Source organism: Mustelus asterias, chromosome 5 (assembly GCF_964213995.1).
Source record: "Mustelus asterias chromosome 5, sMusAst1.hap1.1, whole genome shotgun sequence".
NCBI classification, from domain to species: domain Eukaryota; kingdom Metazoa; phylum Chordata; class Chondrichthyes; order Carcharhiniformes; family Triakidae; genus Mustelus; species Mustelus asterias.
This window is the reverse complement of record NC_135805.1, coordinates 25,971,263-25,991,230: the sequence shown is the minus strand read 5'-3', so window position 1 is coordinate 25,991,230 and position 19,968 is coordinate 25,971,263. Positions and strand designations below refer to the sequence as shown.

The following is a 19,968-nucleotide window of genomic DNA, read 5'->3' as shown; positions in this document are numbered from 1 at the left end:
TACCATTAACCGAGTAAGTCCTGCCCTGGTTCAATCTACCAAAATGCATCACCTCGCATTTGTCTAAATTAAACTCCATCTGCCATTCGTCAGTCCACTGGCCCAACTGATCAAGATCCCGTTGCACTTGGAGATAACTTTCTTCACTGTCCACTATGCCACCAATCTTAATGTCATCTGCAAACTTACTAACCATGCCTCCTATATTCTCATCCAAATCATTAATATAAATGACAAATAACAGTGGACCCAGCACTGATCCCTGAGGCATATCGCTGGTCACAGGCCTCCAGTTTGAAAAACAACTCTCTACAACCACCCTCTGGCTTCTGTCAAGAAGCCAATTTTGTATCCATTTAGATAAGTATCCTTATAGTTCATTATAATTTATTCTATGAAGTACTTTGAAATGTTTTAATGTGACAGTTCTAAATAAATAAGATTGTTTATTATATTCTACTCACTGCTCTGATCTGGAAAGATCGGGGGGGAGGAGGGAGTGAGACAAACTAAATATCTTTCAATACAAGTTTGCTGTTATGCCTATGAACATCGAGCAATAGAAATAGACTTGATGACTGCTGAGGGAATTGATGGCAAGAGTGTAAAAATTGTGGCAGCAGTCAGCCCGATATTGATCTGACAGAAGGTAAGACTGATACAAGACTGGACTAGATTTAGGATGAGGCGTAAAGAAAAACAAAAAACATTAGAAATACTCAACAAGTTAGATAGCATCTAAAAATAAACAGAATTAACTGATGACTAGTTGACAGAAATAGATAAGCATTTACTGCATTTCCAGCATCCAATACATACAAAATTGGCTGAGCAACAGGAAACACATTGTAGTACTTAGTGGTTCTTTTTCACACTGGAAAAAGGTTTATAGTGGAGTTCCCACTGATCAGTGTTAGGATTCCTCCGCTTTCTGATATATATTAATGACCTAGAGTTTAGCATGCAGGGCACATTTTCAAAATTTGTGGATAAGACAAAACTTGGAAGTATAGTGAACTGTGAGGAGGATAGTTTTATTTGTTATGGGGATGTGCGCGTTGCTGGCTGGACCAGCATTTATGCCCATCCATAATTTCTTTTGAACTGAACATATTTCACAGGGCATTTTAAAAGTTGACCACATTATTGTAGCTCTGGAATCACATGTAGGCCAGACCAGTTAAGGACAGCAGATCTCCTTCCCCAAAGGACATTAGTGAACCAGATGACTTCTTTTTAAAAGCAACAATCGACAGTGGTTTCATGGTCATCGTTAGATTTTTAATTCCAGATTTTTATTGAATTCAAATTTCACCATATGCCGTGTGGGATTTTAACCCAGCCCTACAGCATTACCCTGGGTCTCCGGATTACAAGTCCAGTGACAATACCACTGCGTCACCGACTCCCCCACCTCAGAAGGGCACAGACAGGTACAAAAACAGAAAATGCTGGAAAATCTCAGCAGAGAACTGCAGTGATTATTTTGGTAGGAAGACATGGAGGGATGGTAAAAAAATAAAGGGTACAATTATAAAAGGGGTGCAGAAGCAGAGAGACCTGATGTTTAAGTGCATAAATCATTGAAGTGGCAGGAGAGATTGAGAGGACAATTAAAAAAGGAAACTGCATCCTAGGCTTTATCAATAAGGGCATAGAGGAACTTGTGTGCAACTTTTATAGAGAACACTGGTTTGGCCTCAGCAAGAACTGCACCTAGTTCTGGGTGCCACACGAGGAAAGATATGAAGGCAGTAGTGGTGGTTCAGAAAAAATTCTCAAGAATGGTTCCAGGAATTAAGAACTTCAGTTTGTGGATAGATTAGAGAAGTTGGGACTGTTTTCCTGAGAGAAGGTTGAGATAAAATTTGATCGAGGCATTTAAAATCATGATAATTTAGCCATTAAAATAAATTTACTTACAAACTGTTCGACTCCGTGCCACAAGGAGCAAGTGTAGATTGTTTACCATTGCAACCAATTTGTATGCTGTCCTGTAATACCTGCGGATGTAAATCCTGAAAAATATATATTTACAAGAAAAGTTTCAGAGGTTAGATGGAGTTTTGGTTTGAAGTTTCAAGCACCAATACTACAACATTAAAAAAAAAATCCCTTACTCCTTTTCTTCAGTAAGCATTATCACTTTACTTGGTAACCATGGTAGCTTATGCAAGCAGAGGCAGTCCTTGGACTTACAATACAATTGGTTCCTGAAAACCACGTTGTAAATGGAAATGTTGTAAGTAGGAACTTATTTCCCCATAAGAACAATGATATAAATGGGGAATTGGTTCCTGAACCAAGACCAGAAATCATTTATGGGGCACCCGCAGTATTAAGTGTTCTCAACTCTTGCTGTGTCAAGTCGCTTAGGTGACTGTTGATGCCTGTGCGCCAGGGACAAGCTCCTTGATTAGTGTTTGGATATTATTAAGCCATCGATCACTTGTCTGTTTAACCTTTAACTTCTGCGACTGAGCCCATATTAAATACAAGTCAAGCATATATATGCAATAAAATAGTGAGGATTCTGCCAAAAAAAACCAATATTGTTTTATTCTATGAATCCATCTTTAAATCACTCATTTCTAATTGAAGATTGATTGACCCAATAAAAATGGTATAATGGCTGGAATGACATTGTCCAGTCATACCAATGGACAACGCGGAACATTGATGCGCACATCTGAACATGCTGGCTTGGCATCGTAAAGTCAAACCGACGTTGCAAAATCAAAACGGGGGTGTCAATTCATAACTGCTGTTCGTCAAAACTCGAAAATCGTCAAGTCCCAAGATGTGCAGGTTAGGTGGACTGGCCATGCTAAATTGCCCCTTAGTGTCCAAGATGTTGTAGGTTAGGGAGATTAGCAGGGTAAATACATGGCATGCTCTGTCGGAGTCAGCGCAGATTCAATGGGGAAAATGGCCTCCTTCTGCGCTGTAGGAATTCTATGTCACTATTTTATGCATGAATCTTGATAAGTAAACTGTTTGATTGTGGGGACATCATAGTCAAGCACAAGCCCGAAGGGACAAAGTAAAACATAAGCCAAATTTCTCCCGTCTCGCTCACCTCAGAAATCATAGCAGGTGCGACAGAAAATTCGGCAGATCATTTAAAGGTCCGTTGAGCTCAGGCCCATAGCATTGTTCTCTGAAGACATGACTATGCAGTCATTTATCATGCAATTTTGACAGCAAATAAATGAACAGTGACAAGCTCTTATTACATTATTGAAAATTAGTACGTAATCCTTGAAGATGACAATAAAGATAGTTACCTGAGATTTAGGAAACGCCTCTCGTCCCACAGGCCCTGCATTCAACCCAGCTTTATTCAAAGCAGACAATTCTTGACTGACGAATTGAGAATTTTCCAAAGGTTCGGGTAGAAAGCCTGAACATACACAACACTATTAATTTAAATGCTACTGATGTGCAGATTTTTACATTTACAATAGCTTGACCGTTTGTCACAATTCCTCCGAAATAAGAAAATACTAAGATCTCAGCAAAAGTAAAAGAGCAGGAGTTGGCTATTCAATCCTGCTACACCTTTCCAGAACATCATGGCTGATTTGATTGTGGCTTTATCTCCACTTTCCTGCCGGATCACCATAATTCTCGACTCCCTTGTGGGTCAAAATCTGTCTAACTCAGCTTTGCATAGATTCAATGATCCACTGCTCTCTGGAACAAAAACTTCCTAAGAACGACAACGGTCCGAGAAAAGAAATTCCTCTTCACATCTGTCTTAACCTGAAATCCTGTATTCTGAAACCATGCTCCCGGGTTCCAGATTTCACCACAAGCATCCATTTAGCATTTATACTGTCAAGACCCCTCAGAATCTTACTTGTTTCAATAAGGTCACCTTGCATTCTTCTAAAATCCAGAGAGTATAGACCCAACCTGCTCAACCTTTCCTCATAAAACAACCACTTCATCCCAGGAATCAGCATAGTGAACCTTTCCTGAACTGCAAATATAAGACAGGTTTACTGAGTGGACAAACACATGGCAGATGTAGTACAACATGGATAAATGAGAAGTAATACACTCTGGTGTGAAAAACAGTATTATTTAAGTGGTGATGTATTGGGAAGTGGGTGCTGGATGTCCTTGTACATCAATCAATGAAAGTGGAGAGGGAGGTGCAACAAGCAACGGGGAAGGCAAATGGTATGTTGACCTTCATTGCAAGAGGATTAGAGTTCAGAAGTAGAAATGTCTTGCTGCAGTTATACAGGGCCTTGGTGAGACCACACCTGGAGTATTGCATGCAATTTTGGTCTCCCCACCTAAGAAAGGATACACTTGTCATAGAGGGAGTGTGGTGCAGGTTCACTAAGTTGATACCAGGATTGATGGGTCTATCTTATGAGGAGAGATCGGTTCGGCTGGGCCTGTATTCAATAGAGTTCAGAAGGATGAGAGGAGCGCTGATTGTAACATATAAAATTCTAATCGGGCTGGACAGATTAGATGCAGGGAGGATGTTTTCCCTGGTTTGGGAATCTAGACAATGGGTCAGAGTCTCAAGAAATGGAGTAGACTATTTAGGACTGAGATGAGGAAAGTTTTCTTCACTCAAAGTGTAGTGAAGCTATGGAATTTTCTATCACAGAAAGCTGTGGAGGCCAAGTCATTGCAAGTATTCAAGAAAGAGGTAGATAAGAGGGGCGGCACGGTAGCACAGTGGTTAGCACTGTTGCTTCACAGCTCCAGAGACCTGGGTTCAATTCCCGGCTTGGGTCACTGTCTGTGTGGAGTTTGCACATTCTCCTCGTGTCTGCGTGGGTTTCCTCCGGGTGCTCCGGTTTCCTCCCACAGTCCAAAGATGTGCGGGTTAGGTTGATTGGCCATGCTAAAATTGCCCCTTAGTGTCCTGGGATGCGTATATTAAAGGGAATAGTGGGTAAAATGTGTAGGGATATGGGGGTGGGGCCTGGGTGGGATTGTGGTCGGTGCAGACTCGATGGGCCGAATGGCCTCTTTCTGTACTGTAGGGTTTCTATAATCTTTTAGATTTTCATGACATCAAAGGGTATGGGAAGAAAGCGGGAATACAACATTGAGATAGAGGTTCAGCAATGATCACATTGAATGGTGGAGCAGGCGCAAAGGGCCAACTGGCCTACTCTTACTCCTAGTTTTTGTGTTTCTCTCCTTAAATAATGGGAACAAAATTGGGAGTACTCTACGTGCAATTTGTAACTGCAGAAAGAATCCCTACTTTTATTATCCATCCACCTTGCAATGAAGACAAACATTTCATTTATTTCTTAATTATTTGTTGTACCTGCATATCAGGTTTTTTGTGATTCATGTACATGGACACCTTAGAACCATTTTCTATAGTCCCATGTCACTGAAATATTATTCTGCTCTCTTATTCTTCCTACCAAAGTGGATAACCTCACATTTTCCAACATTATATTGCATCTGCCAAATTTCCACCCATTCACTTAATCTATGTCCCTTTGCATCATCCTCACAATTTGCTTTCCTACCTATCTCTGTATCATCAGTAAATTAGACCAAGAGTACATATAGATTGTAAATTGTTGAGACCCGAATACTGATCATCATGGCACCCCACAAGAGTCTGACAGGCATCAGTTATTCAAAATCTAGGGTCCCTTGGGCAACTTATTATAGGATATCCAAGAATCTGTAGTGTGAATCTTGAAGTCAGTTTCTTTCTCAAACAGAAATCTGTTATGACGTTACAAGCTACAGATAGTGTAAGCATGCACATCTTGATTCTATAACATCTTTAATTCTAAAGATCCTAAAGGGAGCATTGCATCCATGCAGCGTGTTCTTAGTTGTGCAGCACATTACTTATTGCTGTGTGACCTTTCACCTACCATATACACTTCTGTAAAAGTTGAATTTCTGAGACTTTTTTTTAAAAGACAAAATGATAAGGGGTCGACTTTTTCAGGGGATAATATTTTTGAGGGGTCTACTTTACACTACTGACGCTCCCAGCAGAGAACTATACAAAGTTTACAGAATCTCCATTTCAGATATTCACAGCTTGCAGGGAAGTGGATTGGAGCAGGAAGAAAACTTTTATTTTCCTATGGGGCCATGGGACTGTTCATGGCAGCTCAGTGAGCTTAGTTTAAGTTCTGAGAAAGTTTTTATCTGTGTGACTCACACACACTGACTCTGCAGTTTAATCCAAGCCTAGCTTCATCATTTCAACAAGAAATTAAACGTTTACTAAAGTTCCCTGATATCTCAGTGGGCAAATTGCACTCTATGGTCTAGCATCGATGCAGAAGGATGAGAAAACTCTGAGCGGAGTTGGAACGGAGTGTCCTTGAAAAGTCAGATGTTGACTTTTACATGAGGATTTCTTGCCCAAAGGTCAGGGTCAACTTTGACATGAGATGGACTATTATTCGAGTACATATGGCACATAATTTGAGTAAACCTTGTTTAAAGCCACTTTAATGAGTGGAAGCATTTACAGTTACGGTACAGCGCATCATGGGATGTGGCACTTACAAATCCACACACAGTGAATGGCACCCTAGGGAAGCTTGCTGTGCTGGTAAATTCACGTTCATACTGCTCCTGCATCTCTGTTCAGAAAGGAGACAATGAAGTACATGCTCTTGATGGACAGAGCCTCTGTGACCTCCTCCCTAGATGCAGCAAGATGTTTGCCATATTGTCTTTCAGCAGCCTAGGAGGATCAGCTGCTGAAAGGATTCTGGGCCATTATCACCTTGATGGCCATTGGCACTGCTGTCCTGGACTTAGTCTGGGATCAGTGCTGGGACCTTTGCTGTTTGTAATATATATATATATATAAATGATTTGGAGAAAAATGTAACTGGATTGATTAGTAAGTTTGCAGACAATACAAAGGTTGGTGGATTTGCTGATAGTGATGAGGACCATCAGAGGATACAGCAGGATATAGATCAGTTGGAGACTTGGGCGGAGAGATGGCAGATGGAGTTTAATCCGGACAAATGTGAGGTAATGCATTTTGGAAGGTCTAATAAAGATAGGAAATATACAGTAAATGGCAGAACCCTCAAGAGTATTGATAGGCAAAGGGATCTGGGTGTACAGGTACACAGGTCACTGAAAGTGGCAATGCAGGTGGAGAGGGTAGTCAAGAAGGCATACAGCATTGAGTTTAAAAATTAGCAAGTCATGTTGCAGCTTTATAGAACCTTAGTTAGGCTGCACTTGGAATATAGTGTTCAATTCTGGTCGCCACTCTACCAGAAGAATGTGCAGGCTTTGGAGAGGGTACAGAAAAGATTTACCAGGATGTTGCCTGGTATGGAGGGCATTAACTATGAGGAGAGGTTGGAGAAACTTGGTTTGTTCTCACTGGAGCGACGGAGGTTGAGGGGAGACCTGATAGAAGTCTACAAGATTATGAGGGGCATGGACAGAGTGGATAGTCAGAAGCTTTTTCCCAGGGTGGAAGAGTCAATTACTAGGGGGCACAGGTTTAAGGTGCGAGGGGCAAGGTTTAAAGGAGATGTACGGGGCAGATTTTCTACACAGAAAGTAGTGGGTGCCTGGAACCCATTGCCGGGGGAGGTAGTGGAAGCGGATACGGTAGTGACTTTTAAGGGGCATCTTGACAAGTGCATGAATAGGATGGGAATAGAGGGATATGGTCCCCGGAAGGCTAGGGGGGGTTTTAATTAAGTCGGGCAGCATGGTCGGTGCAGGCTTGGAGGGCCGAAGGGCTTGTTCCTGTGCTGTAATATTCTTTGTTCTTTGTACAAGTCAGTTGCTAAGAGTTGGCACTGTTCTGCGACCACCTCCTTGGTGAAGCATAGCAGCCAAGCCCTTATGCTAGTAACATAAGTGCAAGTAAAATTGGCCCCTGATAATCCCAGCTGGACAAGGCCGCCTGCTGAGGGATATGGGCCAAAAGCAGGTAGAGAGAGTCCACACACGTCAGTCATGATCTCAATAAGTGGCAGAACAGAGTTGATGGGCTGAATGGCCTACTCCTGTTCCTATGATCTCCCACTGATGCCCCAGTTCAAGACAGACTGCAACTAAAGCCTCATGTCTGGGAGCAAGTTGTGTCCTCAGAGGTTTTTAAGCACATCTGATGGCTTCTGAAGGTCCAGTACTACTCCCAGCAGATTGTGCTAACTGTTCAGGAGTCTTCCAACAACTCTGTACTGCTACAAACTCCCAACAGCGAGTAGATAGCAATAAGCTAATAATTGAATGATCCTTTCAAATAGTAATGGTGGGGGAAGTATCATACATCTTCAGCTGTAGTTGATTAAGAGACAGCTTTCACTACAGTGACGATATGCAAGCGGAATATCAAATCGGCATTAGATGTCCGGCACACATGTGCGATGCCCACTCTACTGCCCTCAACAACGTGATCATGAGGCTGGGTCATGCCAAAGGAACTTGGCAATCTAGTGCATGACCAAAGTGTAATGCCCAGAAATAAATACAATGTGCCTTACAAGCCTGGTTGAGTTCTTTGAAAATGTGACCAAACACATTGACGAAGGAAGAGCGGTGGATGTGGTCTATATGGACTTCAGCAAGGCGTTCGATAAGGTCCCCCATGCAAGACTTCTTGAGAAAGTGAGAGGGCATGGGATCCAAGGGGCTGTTGCCTTGTGGATCCAGAACTGGCTTGCCTGCAGAAGGCAGAGAGTGGCTGTGGAGGGGTCTTTCTCTGCATGGAGGTCAGTGACCAGTGGAGTGCCCCAGGGATCTGTTCTGGGACCCTTGCTGTTTGTCATTTTCATAAATGACCTGGATGAGGAAGTGGAGGGATGGGTTGGTAAGTTTGCTGACGACACCAAGGTAGGTGGTGTTGTGGATAGTTTGGAGGGATGTCAGAAGTTGCAGCGAGACATAGATAGAATGCAAGACTGGGCGGAGAAGTGGCAGATGGACTTCAACCCGGATAAGTGTGTGGTGATCCATTTTGGCAGATCCAATGGGATGAAGCAGCAGTATAATATGAAGGGTACCATTCTTAGCAGTGTAGAGGATCAGAAGGACCTTGGGGTCCGGGTCCATAGGACTCTTAAATCGGCCTCGCAAGTGGAGGATGCGGTCAAGAAGGCGTACGGCGTACTGGCCTTCATTAATCGAGGGATTGAGTTTAGGAGTCGGGAGATAATGCTGCAGCTTTATAGGACCCTGGTTAGACCCCACTTGGAGTACTGCGCGCAGTTCTGGTCACCTCATTACAGGAAAGATGTTGAAGCCATTGAAAGGGTGCAGAGGAGATTTACAAGGATGTTGCCTGGATTGGGGGGCATGCCTTATGAGGATAGGTTGAGGGAGCTTGGTCTCTTCTCCCTGGAGAGACGAAGGATGAGAGGTGACCTGATAGAGGTTTACAAGATGTTGAGAGGTCTGGATAGGGTAGACTCCCAGAGGCTATTTCCAAGGGCTGAAATGGTTGCTACGAGAGGACACAGGTTTAAGGTGCTGGGGGGTAGGTACAGAGGAGATGTCAGGGGTAAGTTTTTCACTCAGAGGGTGGTGGGTGAGTGGAATCGGCTGACGTCGGTGGTGGTGGAGGCAAACTCGTTGGGGTCTTTTAAGAGACTTCTGGATGAGTACATGGGATTTAATGGGATTGAGGGCTATAGATAGGCCTAGAGGTGGGGATGTGATCGGCGCAACTTGTGGGCCGAAGGGCCTGTTTGTGCTGTGGCTTTCTATGTTCTATGTTCTATGTTCCAGCTGAAACCTAATCAGTATTACACTTGGTATAAGAATACTTCTAACCTAACAACCTCTGCTTTATCATGAAGAAAAGCAAAAAAAAAAAAACACCTCACCATTTTGAGCTGCGAAAGCCACACCGTGTTGGTTTCCCAGAGATCCAGGTTTAGCTCTCATCGGATTTTCTGGTTTAATTGGACAAAGGTTCTGAGATGTTCGAATCCTGAAACACCTAGAAAATAGCACAAGATCAATTGCTCGACTTACAATCAAACAAAGCAAAATATACTGTTAATAATATTTAAATAATTATTTTAAAGGTGACCCTATCAGTATCAAATAGTTAATTATATAGCAAATTTATATTCAAGATTATTTGCAATATATTGTTTATCAGAGGGCTTTTTCTGAAGGTAAGAGCTTCACATGCACAAGCGGACATTTAAAACATTATGTAAATAATGTACCAGTGGTACATGGAGAGTTCTTTTCTGCAAAGCATTTTAGTCCCAATACTACGTGAGAATTAATATATTTTTCTTAATTTTCAATCTCAAACTGGCATTAAGTAGCACCAGAATAATTAATTTTAAAGCCTACTTCTATTCTTAAAAATATCAATGTAAATATATCAAAAGTGTATTCCACATTTTATAAAGGGGGAAACTGATCTGACAGTCAGAATTCGACCCATTTCTGGTATCAACTAGCCTTAAAACTTCAGGTCTATATCTTGAGTATGGCATTTAAGAAGAATAGAAAGCTAAGGTGGAAGGATAGCACTGTTAATCAAGAATGGCATTGGTACAATAGTTAGAAATGACCTTGGAGATTAGAATGTAGAATCAGTTTAGGTGGAGATGAGCAATAATAGGGGAAAGAAGTCAAATGGCCTTTTAACAGTAACTTTGATGTAGGACTAAGCGTACAAATATTGGGTAAGTGAGATAAAGGAATGGCAATAACCATAGGCAATTTTAACCATTTTATAAACGGACAAATCAGATTGTCAGTAGTAGCCTGGATGAGTTCAGGATATGCTTTCAGGATAATTTCTTAGAGCTCCACATTCTGAAACCAAATAGAGAATAGGTTGTATTACACTTGGCATTGTGTAATGTGACACGGTTAATTAAAGTAAAGTAAAAATCATGATTGAATTTTAAATTGTTTGAAAGGGCGAAGAATGGGTCTAAGACTACTATTTTAAATTTAAATAAAGACAATTACGTGGGCATGAAGGCTAAACTAGCTGAAGTGAACTTGGAAACTAGGCTAGAGGATAGATTAATAGAGAAGCAGTGACAGACATTTAAGAAGATAGTTCAGAATATGCAGAATAAGTATATTCCTCCTGTCAAGAAAAAAATCTAAGGGGAGGACCCACCATCCATGCTTAACTCAAGAATAAAGGAAAGCAAGCTTAAGGAAAAAACATGTAGCTGAGCAAAGGTGAGTGACAGGTCAGATGATTGGTCAGAATATAAAGAACAGCAGAAAATGACTTAAATACTAATTACGAGAAATAAATCAGAGTACAAGAGGAAGCTGGCTAGAAATGTTAAAGCATAAAAATTAACAACAAAAGTTGAGACAAATAAAAAGAGTGTTGGTCCTCTAGAGAAGCGAGGGAGGCAGAAAACAGGAAACCATTGCCAGTTAGCTTGATTCTAATAGTGGTAGCTGGGCATTTAGAGAAGCCGAGTGTAATCGGGAACAGTGAACATGGTCTTGTGAAAGGGAAATCACGTTTAACCAATTTATTGGAGTTCTTTGAAGAAGTAATATGCGTTGTGGATGAAGGGGAGCTTGTAGACATACTGTAATTGGATTTCCAGACAATATGATAAGGTGCCATATCAAAGGTATGATATGGGGGGAATAAAAGTTCAAGGAGTAGGGTTAAAAGTTAAAGTTTATTTATTAGTGTCACAAGGCATACAGTAACACTGGAATGAAGTTACTGTGAAAATTCCCCAGTCTTCACACTCTGGCACCTGTTCGGGTACACGGATGGAGAATTTAGCCAATGCACCTAACCAGCACGTCTTTCAGACTGTGGGAGCAAACCGGAGCACTCGGAGGAAACCCACACAGACATGGGGAGAATGTACACACTCCACACAGACAGTGACCCAAGCCAGGAATCAAACCCGGGCCCCTGGCACTGCGAGGTAGCAGTGCTAACCACTGTGCTCCCATGCTGCAATTGGCTGGCAGGTAACAGAGTATAGGTCTGCTGTCAGTTATCTATCTCAGTCCCAGTCAAGCCATAATATAAGAACATAAGAACTAGGAGCAGGAGTAGGCCATCTGGCCCCTCGAGCTGCTCCGCCATTCAATAAAATCATGGCTGATCTTTTCGTGGACTCAGCTCCACTTACCCGCCTGCTCACCATAACCCTTAATTCCTTTACTGTTCAAAAATTTATCTATCCTTGCCTTAAAGAAATTCAATGAGGTAGCCTCAACTGCTTCACTGGGCAGGGAATTCCACAGATTCACAACCCTGTGTGTGAAGAAGTTCCTCCTCTACTCTGTCCTAAATCTGCTTCCCCTTATTTTGAGGCTATGCCCCCTAGTTCTAGTTTCACCCGCCAGTGGAAACAATTTCCCTGCTTCTATCTTATCCATTCCCTTCATAATCTTTTTTGATTCTAGAAGATCTCCCCTCATTCTTCTGAATTCCAAAGAGTATAGCCCCAGTCTACTCAGTCTCTCCTCATAAGCCAACCCCCTCAACTCCGGAATCAACCAAGTGAATCTCCTCTGCACCCTCTCACCCAATATATCCTTTCTCAAGTAAGGAGACCAAAACTGTACACAGTATTCCAGGTGTGGCCTCACCAGCATCTTACACAGCTGTAACATAACCTCGCTGTTTTTAAACTCCATCTCTCTAGCAATAAAGGATAAAATTCCATTTGCCTTCTTAATTACCTGCTGCACCTGCAAACCAACTCCTTGAGATTCCTGCACAAGGACACCAGGTCCCTCTGCACAGCAGCATGCTGCAATTTTTTACCATTTAAATAATAGTCCATTTTGCTGTTATTTCTACCAAAATGGATGACTTCACATTTACCAACATTGTACTCCATCTGCCAGACCCTCGCCCACTCACTTAGACTATCTATATCCCTCTGCAGACTTTCAGCATCCTCTGCACACTTTGCTCTGCCACCCATCTTAGTGTCATCTGCGAATTTTGACACACTACACTTGGTCCCTTATATATTAGCTCCCATTCCCCAAAAGCCTGAGTTAACATCCTCATAATTGTTTACATTTTATATATAGCATGACTCCTTTCTATCTCTAACCTCTTCCAGTGCAACAACCCCAGAAGTCCCTGATCTCTCAAGCACCCTCCACTCCACATTTACCCAATCATTCGTGGCTAGGCCATAGAAACTAGAAGGAGTAGGTCATTCAGCCCTTCAAGCTTGCTCCACCATTCATTTTGATCATGGTTGATCATCGAATTCAATATCCTGATCTCCCCTTCCCCCCCATATCCCTTGATCCCTTTAACCCCAAGAGCTATATCTAATTTCTTCTTGAAATCAGACAACATTTTGACCTCAACTACATTCAGTGGCAGTGAATTCCATACATTCATCACCCTCTGGGTGAAGAAATTTCTCCTCACCTCAGTTCTAAAAGGTTTACCGCTTATCAAACTATGACTTAGCTCTGGACTCCCCCACCATTAGGGACATTCTTGCTGAATCTACCCTGTCTAACCCAGTTAGAATTTTATAAGTTTATATGAGATCCCCTCTCACTCTTCCAAACTCCAGTGAATATAATCCTAACCGACTTAGACTCTCCTCATATGACAAACCTGCCATCCCAAGATGGTAAACCTTCGCTATACTCCCTCTATAGCAAGGACACCCTTCCTCAGATAAGGACACCAAAAACCACACACAACATTCCAGGTGTGGCCTCACCAACGCTCTATACAATTGTGGCAAAACATCTCTATCCCTGTACTCAAATCCTCTTGCTACAAAGGCCAACATACCATTTGCCTTCTTTACCACCTGCTGTATCTGCACGCTTACTTTCAGCAACTGATGCAGGAGGACTCCAAGGTCTCATTGAGTAGCCACCTCTCTCAATTTACACCCATTTAAGTAATAATCTGTCTTCCTATTATTGCTACCAAAGTGGATAATCTCACATTCATCCCATTATAGTGCATCTGCCATGCAGATGCCCATACACACAGTCTGTCCAAATCAACCTGAAGCATCGCTGCATCCTCCACACAGTTCACCCTCCCACCCAACTTTGTGTCATCTGCAAATTTGAAGATAATACATTCAGTTCCCTCTTCCAAATCATTAATATATACCATGAACAGTTGGGGGTCCTAGCACTGCCTGGATCTCAGAATTCCATTTCAGAAAGCATTCACCTCCCACTCAATAACAACTTGAATTTATAAAAGACCCTTCTTAAAGTCGACCTCTTTGATCAAGCTTTGAGCCATATTCTCCAATTGCTTGTTCCTCCCTGTCTTTTTTCACCCGAGACAAAGAACAAAGAACAGTACAGCACAGGAAACAGGCCCTTCGGCCCTCCAAGCCTGTGCCGCTCCTTGGTCCAACTAGACCAATCGTTTGTATCCCTCCATTCCCAGGCTGCTCATGTGACTATCCAGGTAAGTCTTAAACGATGTCAGCGTGCCTGCCTCCACCACCCTACTTGGCAGCGCATTCCAGGCCCCCACCACCCTCTGTGTAAAAAACGTCCCTCTGATGTCTGAGTTATACTTCGCCCCTCTCAGCTTGAGCCCGTGACCCCTCGTGATCGTCACCTCCGACCTGGGAAAAAGCTTCCCACTGTTCACCCTATCTATACCCTTCATAATCTTGTACACCTCTATTAGATCTCCCCTCATTCTCCGTCTTTCCAAGGAGAACAACCCCAGTCTACCCAATCTCTCCTCACAGCTAAGACCCTCCATACCAGGCAACATCCTGGTAAACCTTCTCTGCACTCTCTCTAACGCCTCCACATCCTTCTGGTAGTGCGGCGACCAGAACTGGACGCAGTACTCCAAATGTGGCCTAACCAGCGTTCTATACAGCTGCATCATCAGACTCCAGCTTTTATACTCTATACCCCGTCCTATAAAGGCAAGCATACCATATGCCTTCTTCACCACCTTCTCCACCTGTGTTGCCACCTTCAAGGATTTGTGGACTTGCACACCTAGGTCCCTCTGTGTTTCTATACTCCTGATGACTCTGCCATTTATTGTATAACTCCTCCCTACATTATTTCTTCCAAAATGCATCACTTCGCATTTATCCGGATTAAACTCCATCTGCCACCTCTCCGCCCAATTTTCCAGCCTATCTATATCCTGCTGTATTGCCCGACAATGCTCTTCGCTATCCGCAATTCCAGCCATCTTCGTGTCATCAGCAAACTTGCTGATTACACCAGTTACACCTTCTTCCAAATCATTTATATATATCACAAACAGCAGAGGTCCCAGTACAGAGCCCTGCGGAACACCACTGGTCACAGACCTCCAGCCGGAAAAAGACCCTTCGACCACTACCCTCTGTCTCCTATGGCCAAGCCAGTTCTCCACCCATCTAGCCACTTCTCCTTGTATCCCATGAGCCTTAACCTTCTTAATCAACCTGCCATGTGGGACTTTGTCAAATGCCTTACTGAAATCCATATAGACGACATCCACGGCCCTTCCTTCATCAACCGTTTTTGTCACTTCCTCAAAAAACTCCACCAAATTTGTAAGGCACGACCTCCCTCTTACAAAACCATGCTGTCTGTCACTAATGCGATTGTTCCGTTCTAAATGCATATACATCCTGTCTCTAAGAATCCTCTCCAACAACTTCCCTACCACGGACGTCAAGCTCACCGGCCTATAATTTCCTGGGTTATCCCTGCTACCCTTCTTAAACAACGGGACCACATTCGCTATCCTCCAATCCTCAGGGACCTCACCCGTGTCCAAAGAAGCGACAAAGATTTCCGTCAGAGGCCCAGCAATTTCATCTCTCGTCTCCCTGAGCAGTCGAGGATAGATGCCATCAGGCCCTGGGGCTTTGTCAGTTTTAATGTTCCCTGCAAGGTGTTTTCCTACATTTGCATAAATGCAAATTATCGCTGAATAAAAGTTGCTCAAAATGTTAGGTAAAAGTAATTATTTTTGTACATTTGGCTCATTTATTTTTAAATTGGAAACACTGAGATGGAATGATGCTTCATGAAGAATGATGACATTCACCAGAAAGGGGAAGAAATAGGGGAGATAAGAAACAAAGTATATTCAATTTAAAAAGACGTCAGGTCTGTTCAGCTAGGATTTATTTGGTATCCAACATTAACATCAAGAACTGACAGGTCAGAACTAACAGGCCAATAATAAAATGGATTAAATCAAACATACAGCTACAAGTTGTGCTATTTTTAGCACGATTGTTGATATTGCTACCTCTCGTACTATTTTGTCTGGCACGATCAAATGACACCATGGACGACACTGAAATAACTGGATGTAGCATCCTAAACTTTGGTTTTATCTCATATTTCATTTACTATTTTGGAATTGACAATCTAGTAAGTAATTCTATCTCCACCTCCATGTGCTAGGAACTGTGTTAACTTTTTTAAAAATTCGCTCATGGAGACCTGGAGTCGCGTATAGGCCAGACCAGGCAAGGATGACAAATTTTCTTTCTCAAAGGACATTAGTGAACGAGATGGGTTTTTACAACAATTGACAATGGTTTCATGGTCATCAGTAGATTCTTAATTCTTTATTGAATTCAAATTTCACTACCTGCCGTGGTAAGATTCAAACCCAGCTCCCCAGAACATTATTTTAGGTCACCGGATTATTAGCAACAATACCACTATGCTACTGCCTCCCGTCTACCAAATGTATTTCATTATGGATCCCCAAAGAATTGACCATGTGTTTTGACTAGCTTCTAAACCAAACCATAAAAATGATATAGTTCTTCAATTACAAAACAATATATTTCTCAGCTCATCCAGGTCTGACTTACCCATGGTGGTGGATCAACATATCCACTGGTTGTGCAGAATTTTGAATGCCTTTCTCGAAGATGCTATCTGCTATCTGAAAATCGTCTTTCATCTCAAGCTCCTGTGCCCACGCGAGATAAAAAGCAGCTGATTTTATGCCAATTCCTTGACTGTACATGAAATTGTAAAAATCAAGTGGCGTTGTGCTGCAATTAATCTGAAAAGGCAAAACAAACAAAATCAATTTTGATGTTATATAGAGTGGAGTAGAAACCCCTTAACAGGAACATCCAAAGTACCAAATGTGGCATCAAGGAGTCCTAGCAAAACATAGTTTGAAGTAATGAAATGTAATGTTTTGTAAATAAGCATGTATTGTACTGTAAAAATGATTCATTTTTTTCACTGTTTGTAACTTTTGGATCTGTCGTTTGCAATGTCCTATTTGAGGTTTTTTTTGAATAAAGTATATTTTTGAAAAAAAAAATCCATTCCACTATCCTCTCGGCCTTTTGGCTAAGATCACGTGTGGTCTGCTGATGCTGCACTTGGTTGAGGTCATTGGGTTGCATTTAAGCTTCATTTTCATATGAAGCAATTTTTAAAAGAGGCATCTCGGCCTTTTGGCTAAGATGCAAATGAGATCAAGCCTTGGAGGCGGAGACGTCCACCTACTCCAATCAGCTTGGCGCATGTAGATCAGGCCCAAGACAGGGTAAAGGGTTGCATGCCCTGTCTTGTCAGCTTGGATCGGAAATGTCTCAACTTGTTGAGACTCTGAATTGAACTTGATTTGATGGAATTGGAAATCCATTCCACTATCTCGGCCTTTTGGCTAAGATCAAGTGTAGTATCGACATGCTGTGCTTGGTTGAAGTCATTAGGTTACATTTTAGTTTCATTTGAAGCATTTTTTAAAAGCGGCATCTCGGCCTTTTGGCTAAGATGCAAATGAGATCAAATCTTGGAGGAGGAGCTATTCCTACTCCAACCAGCTTGGATCATGTAGATCAAGCCCAAGACAGGAGGTGAGAGCCCTGTCTTGTCAGCTTGGATCGGGAATGTCTCAACTTGTTGAGACTCTGAATTGGACTTGAGTTGATTGAATTGGAATAAAAACAAAAAAACAAAACCCATTCCACTATCGACAAGGAACAAGTCAGGAGTGCAATGGAATACACTCCACTTGACTGGAGTGCAGCTTCAACAAGATTCAAAAAGCTCAACATCATCTATTAGATAAACTACCCAGTTAGTCTCACCTCATTTACAGCCAAATGGGAAAGAGTACATCACAAACTGCTTGGGAAATGAAGGCAGAGTGAAGTTAGCCAGGACTAGACAGTTAATCCTGCAGCCTACCACGATGAATGGTAATAGAGCTGCAGGATCATGAACATGTATGTTATTTATGTGTTTTTTTCCTATTCAATCCACAGGCCAAAGATTGCATACTCTCCCCTCATAACAAAAAGTGTGTCTCAGGGAAAACCAAGACAGCTGCTAAAAATGGCAAACAAAATGGAGGAATTTCAAAGTCAGAGGCTGAGAGGGTGGTTAAAAAAGGACGTTGCCAGTTATCTCTCCGCAGTTGTCATCAATCTTTTCAGACAGCAAAATTATAAATGTAAACACAACCGTCAAACTTATTTCTTCATTATACATTTTCACCTTGTTTCTTAAATTGAGAAAGCTTGGTAAAGGGGTAAAGCCAACAAGTAGACTACTTTACGAAGGTTTAAAAGGTGTCAAGGAATAGTGTTTAGGGTGATGTCAAACTTCAGTTTAAAAAGTCCATAGGTTTAAGAAATAAAGTGAACTAAATATTACACGGCGTTGAGTTCCGAGGAAAGAATGAGTTAACACGGAAGATGGTTTCAATTTCAGCAACGCGAGCACTGCATGGAAGCTCTCGCTTTGGCAGATGATACACAAGAGATGAAACAAGCATATTTCCAACTCAGCTGGTCTCATCTCCACTGGATTCATACATTCTCTTATTTTTAGATAGTAAAATCTTAACCTATCAAAAGGTTCATACAGATCACTTGCCAGTTTCAACCAGTAGTTAACATATCTTGGATCATTGGAATACTTCTTGTCATCCATAAAATTCTTCACGAGTCTCTCTAACACTGAGATCAATACGCCTTTTTCTGTAGGGGGAAGTAAAGGTTCTGCCCACTGTATAAACCTAGAGTGATGGGGAAATGAAAAGTAACCAACTTTCCATAGAATACCGCAAATTTGAGAACACAAAATTGAATGAAATTGCTATTTTTACCTGTCCCATAGATCCAGTGGATCATTGCCTACGTAACTTTGTACTTTAGCTTCAAACATTCTGCAGATAAAAAATATTTTAATATTAATCTGTCCTCATCAGTAATTTTTCATCATTTTGCATCATTTACAATCACAGCTGTGACGAATGAACACGTATTATACAAATAATATTTTAATAGTATTCTTTTAGTGGAAGCAGAATTTCCTTTAAAAAAATGAAATTACGAGTGGTTGAGTTGATCACATGGAGCCATGAACAGGAAAGCCTGATTGTCTTGATTCAGTTATATCACTCACATTAACAGAAGGTAGCCAGTTCAAACATTATTCCACATACTTGAACAAATGAATTAGGATGATACTAAAGTAAAGTATATTTATTAGTCAAAAGTAGGCTTACATTCACTCTGCAATGTCTACATCAAGGGGGACAAAGTAGAAAGGGTCGAGAACTTCAATTTTTTAGGTGTCCAGATCACCAACAACCTGTCCGGATCCCCCCATGCTGACACTATAGTTAAGAAAGCCCACCAACGCCTCTACTTTCTCAGAAGACTAAGGAAATTTGGCATGTCAGCTACGACTCTCACCAACTTTTACAGATGCACCATAGAAAGCACTCTTTCTGGTTGTATCACAGCTTGGTATGGCTCCTGCTCGGCCCAAGACCGCAAGGAACTATAAAAGGTCGTGAATGTAGCCCAATCCATCACGCAAACCAGCCTCCCATCCAGTGACTCTGTCTACACTTCCCACTGCCAAAGCAGTCAGCATAATTAAGGACCCCACGCACCCCGGACATTCTCTCTTCCACCTTCGGGAAAAAGATACAAAAGTCTGAGGTCACGCACCAACCCGACTCAAGAACAGCTTCTTCCCTGCTGCTGTCAGACTTTTGAATGGACTTACTTTGCATTAAGTTGATCT

General features: G+C 41.9%; 1 protein-coding gene and 1 pseudogene across 2 annotated transcripts in view; one reads left to right on the top strand and one right to left on the bottom strand.

Annotated features, from left to right (window-relative positions):
- Positions 1–19,968, bottom strand: part of bub1 (BUB1 mitotic checkpoint serine/threonine kinase) — a 75,077-nt gene that overhangs the window by 46,781 nt on the left and 8,328 nt on the right. For both annotated transcript variants that reach the window (XM_078212302.1, XM_078212303.1), the window contains exons 2-7: positions 19,040–19,099; positions 18,808–18,949; positions 16,776–16,972; positions 9,831–9,946; positions 3,288–3,403; positions 1,924–2,018 (exon numbers count right to left, since the gene is read on the bottom strand). In XM_078212302.1, the coding sequence (XP_078068428.1) occupies positions 1,924–2,018; positions 3,288–3,403; positions 9,831–9,946; positions 16,776–16,972; positions 18,808–18,949; positions 19,040–19,099 (726 nt within the window). The remainder of the gene's footprint in view (positions 1–1,923; positions 2,019–3,287; positions 3,404–9,830; positions 9,947–16,775; positions 16,973–18,807; positions 18,950–19,039; positions 19,100–19,968) is intronic.
- Positions 17,570–17,711, top strand: LOC144494576 (U2 spliceosomal RNA; annotated as a pseudogene).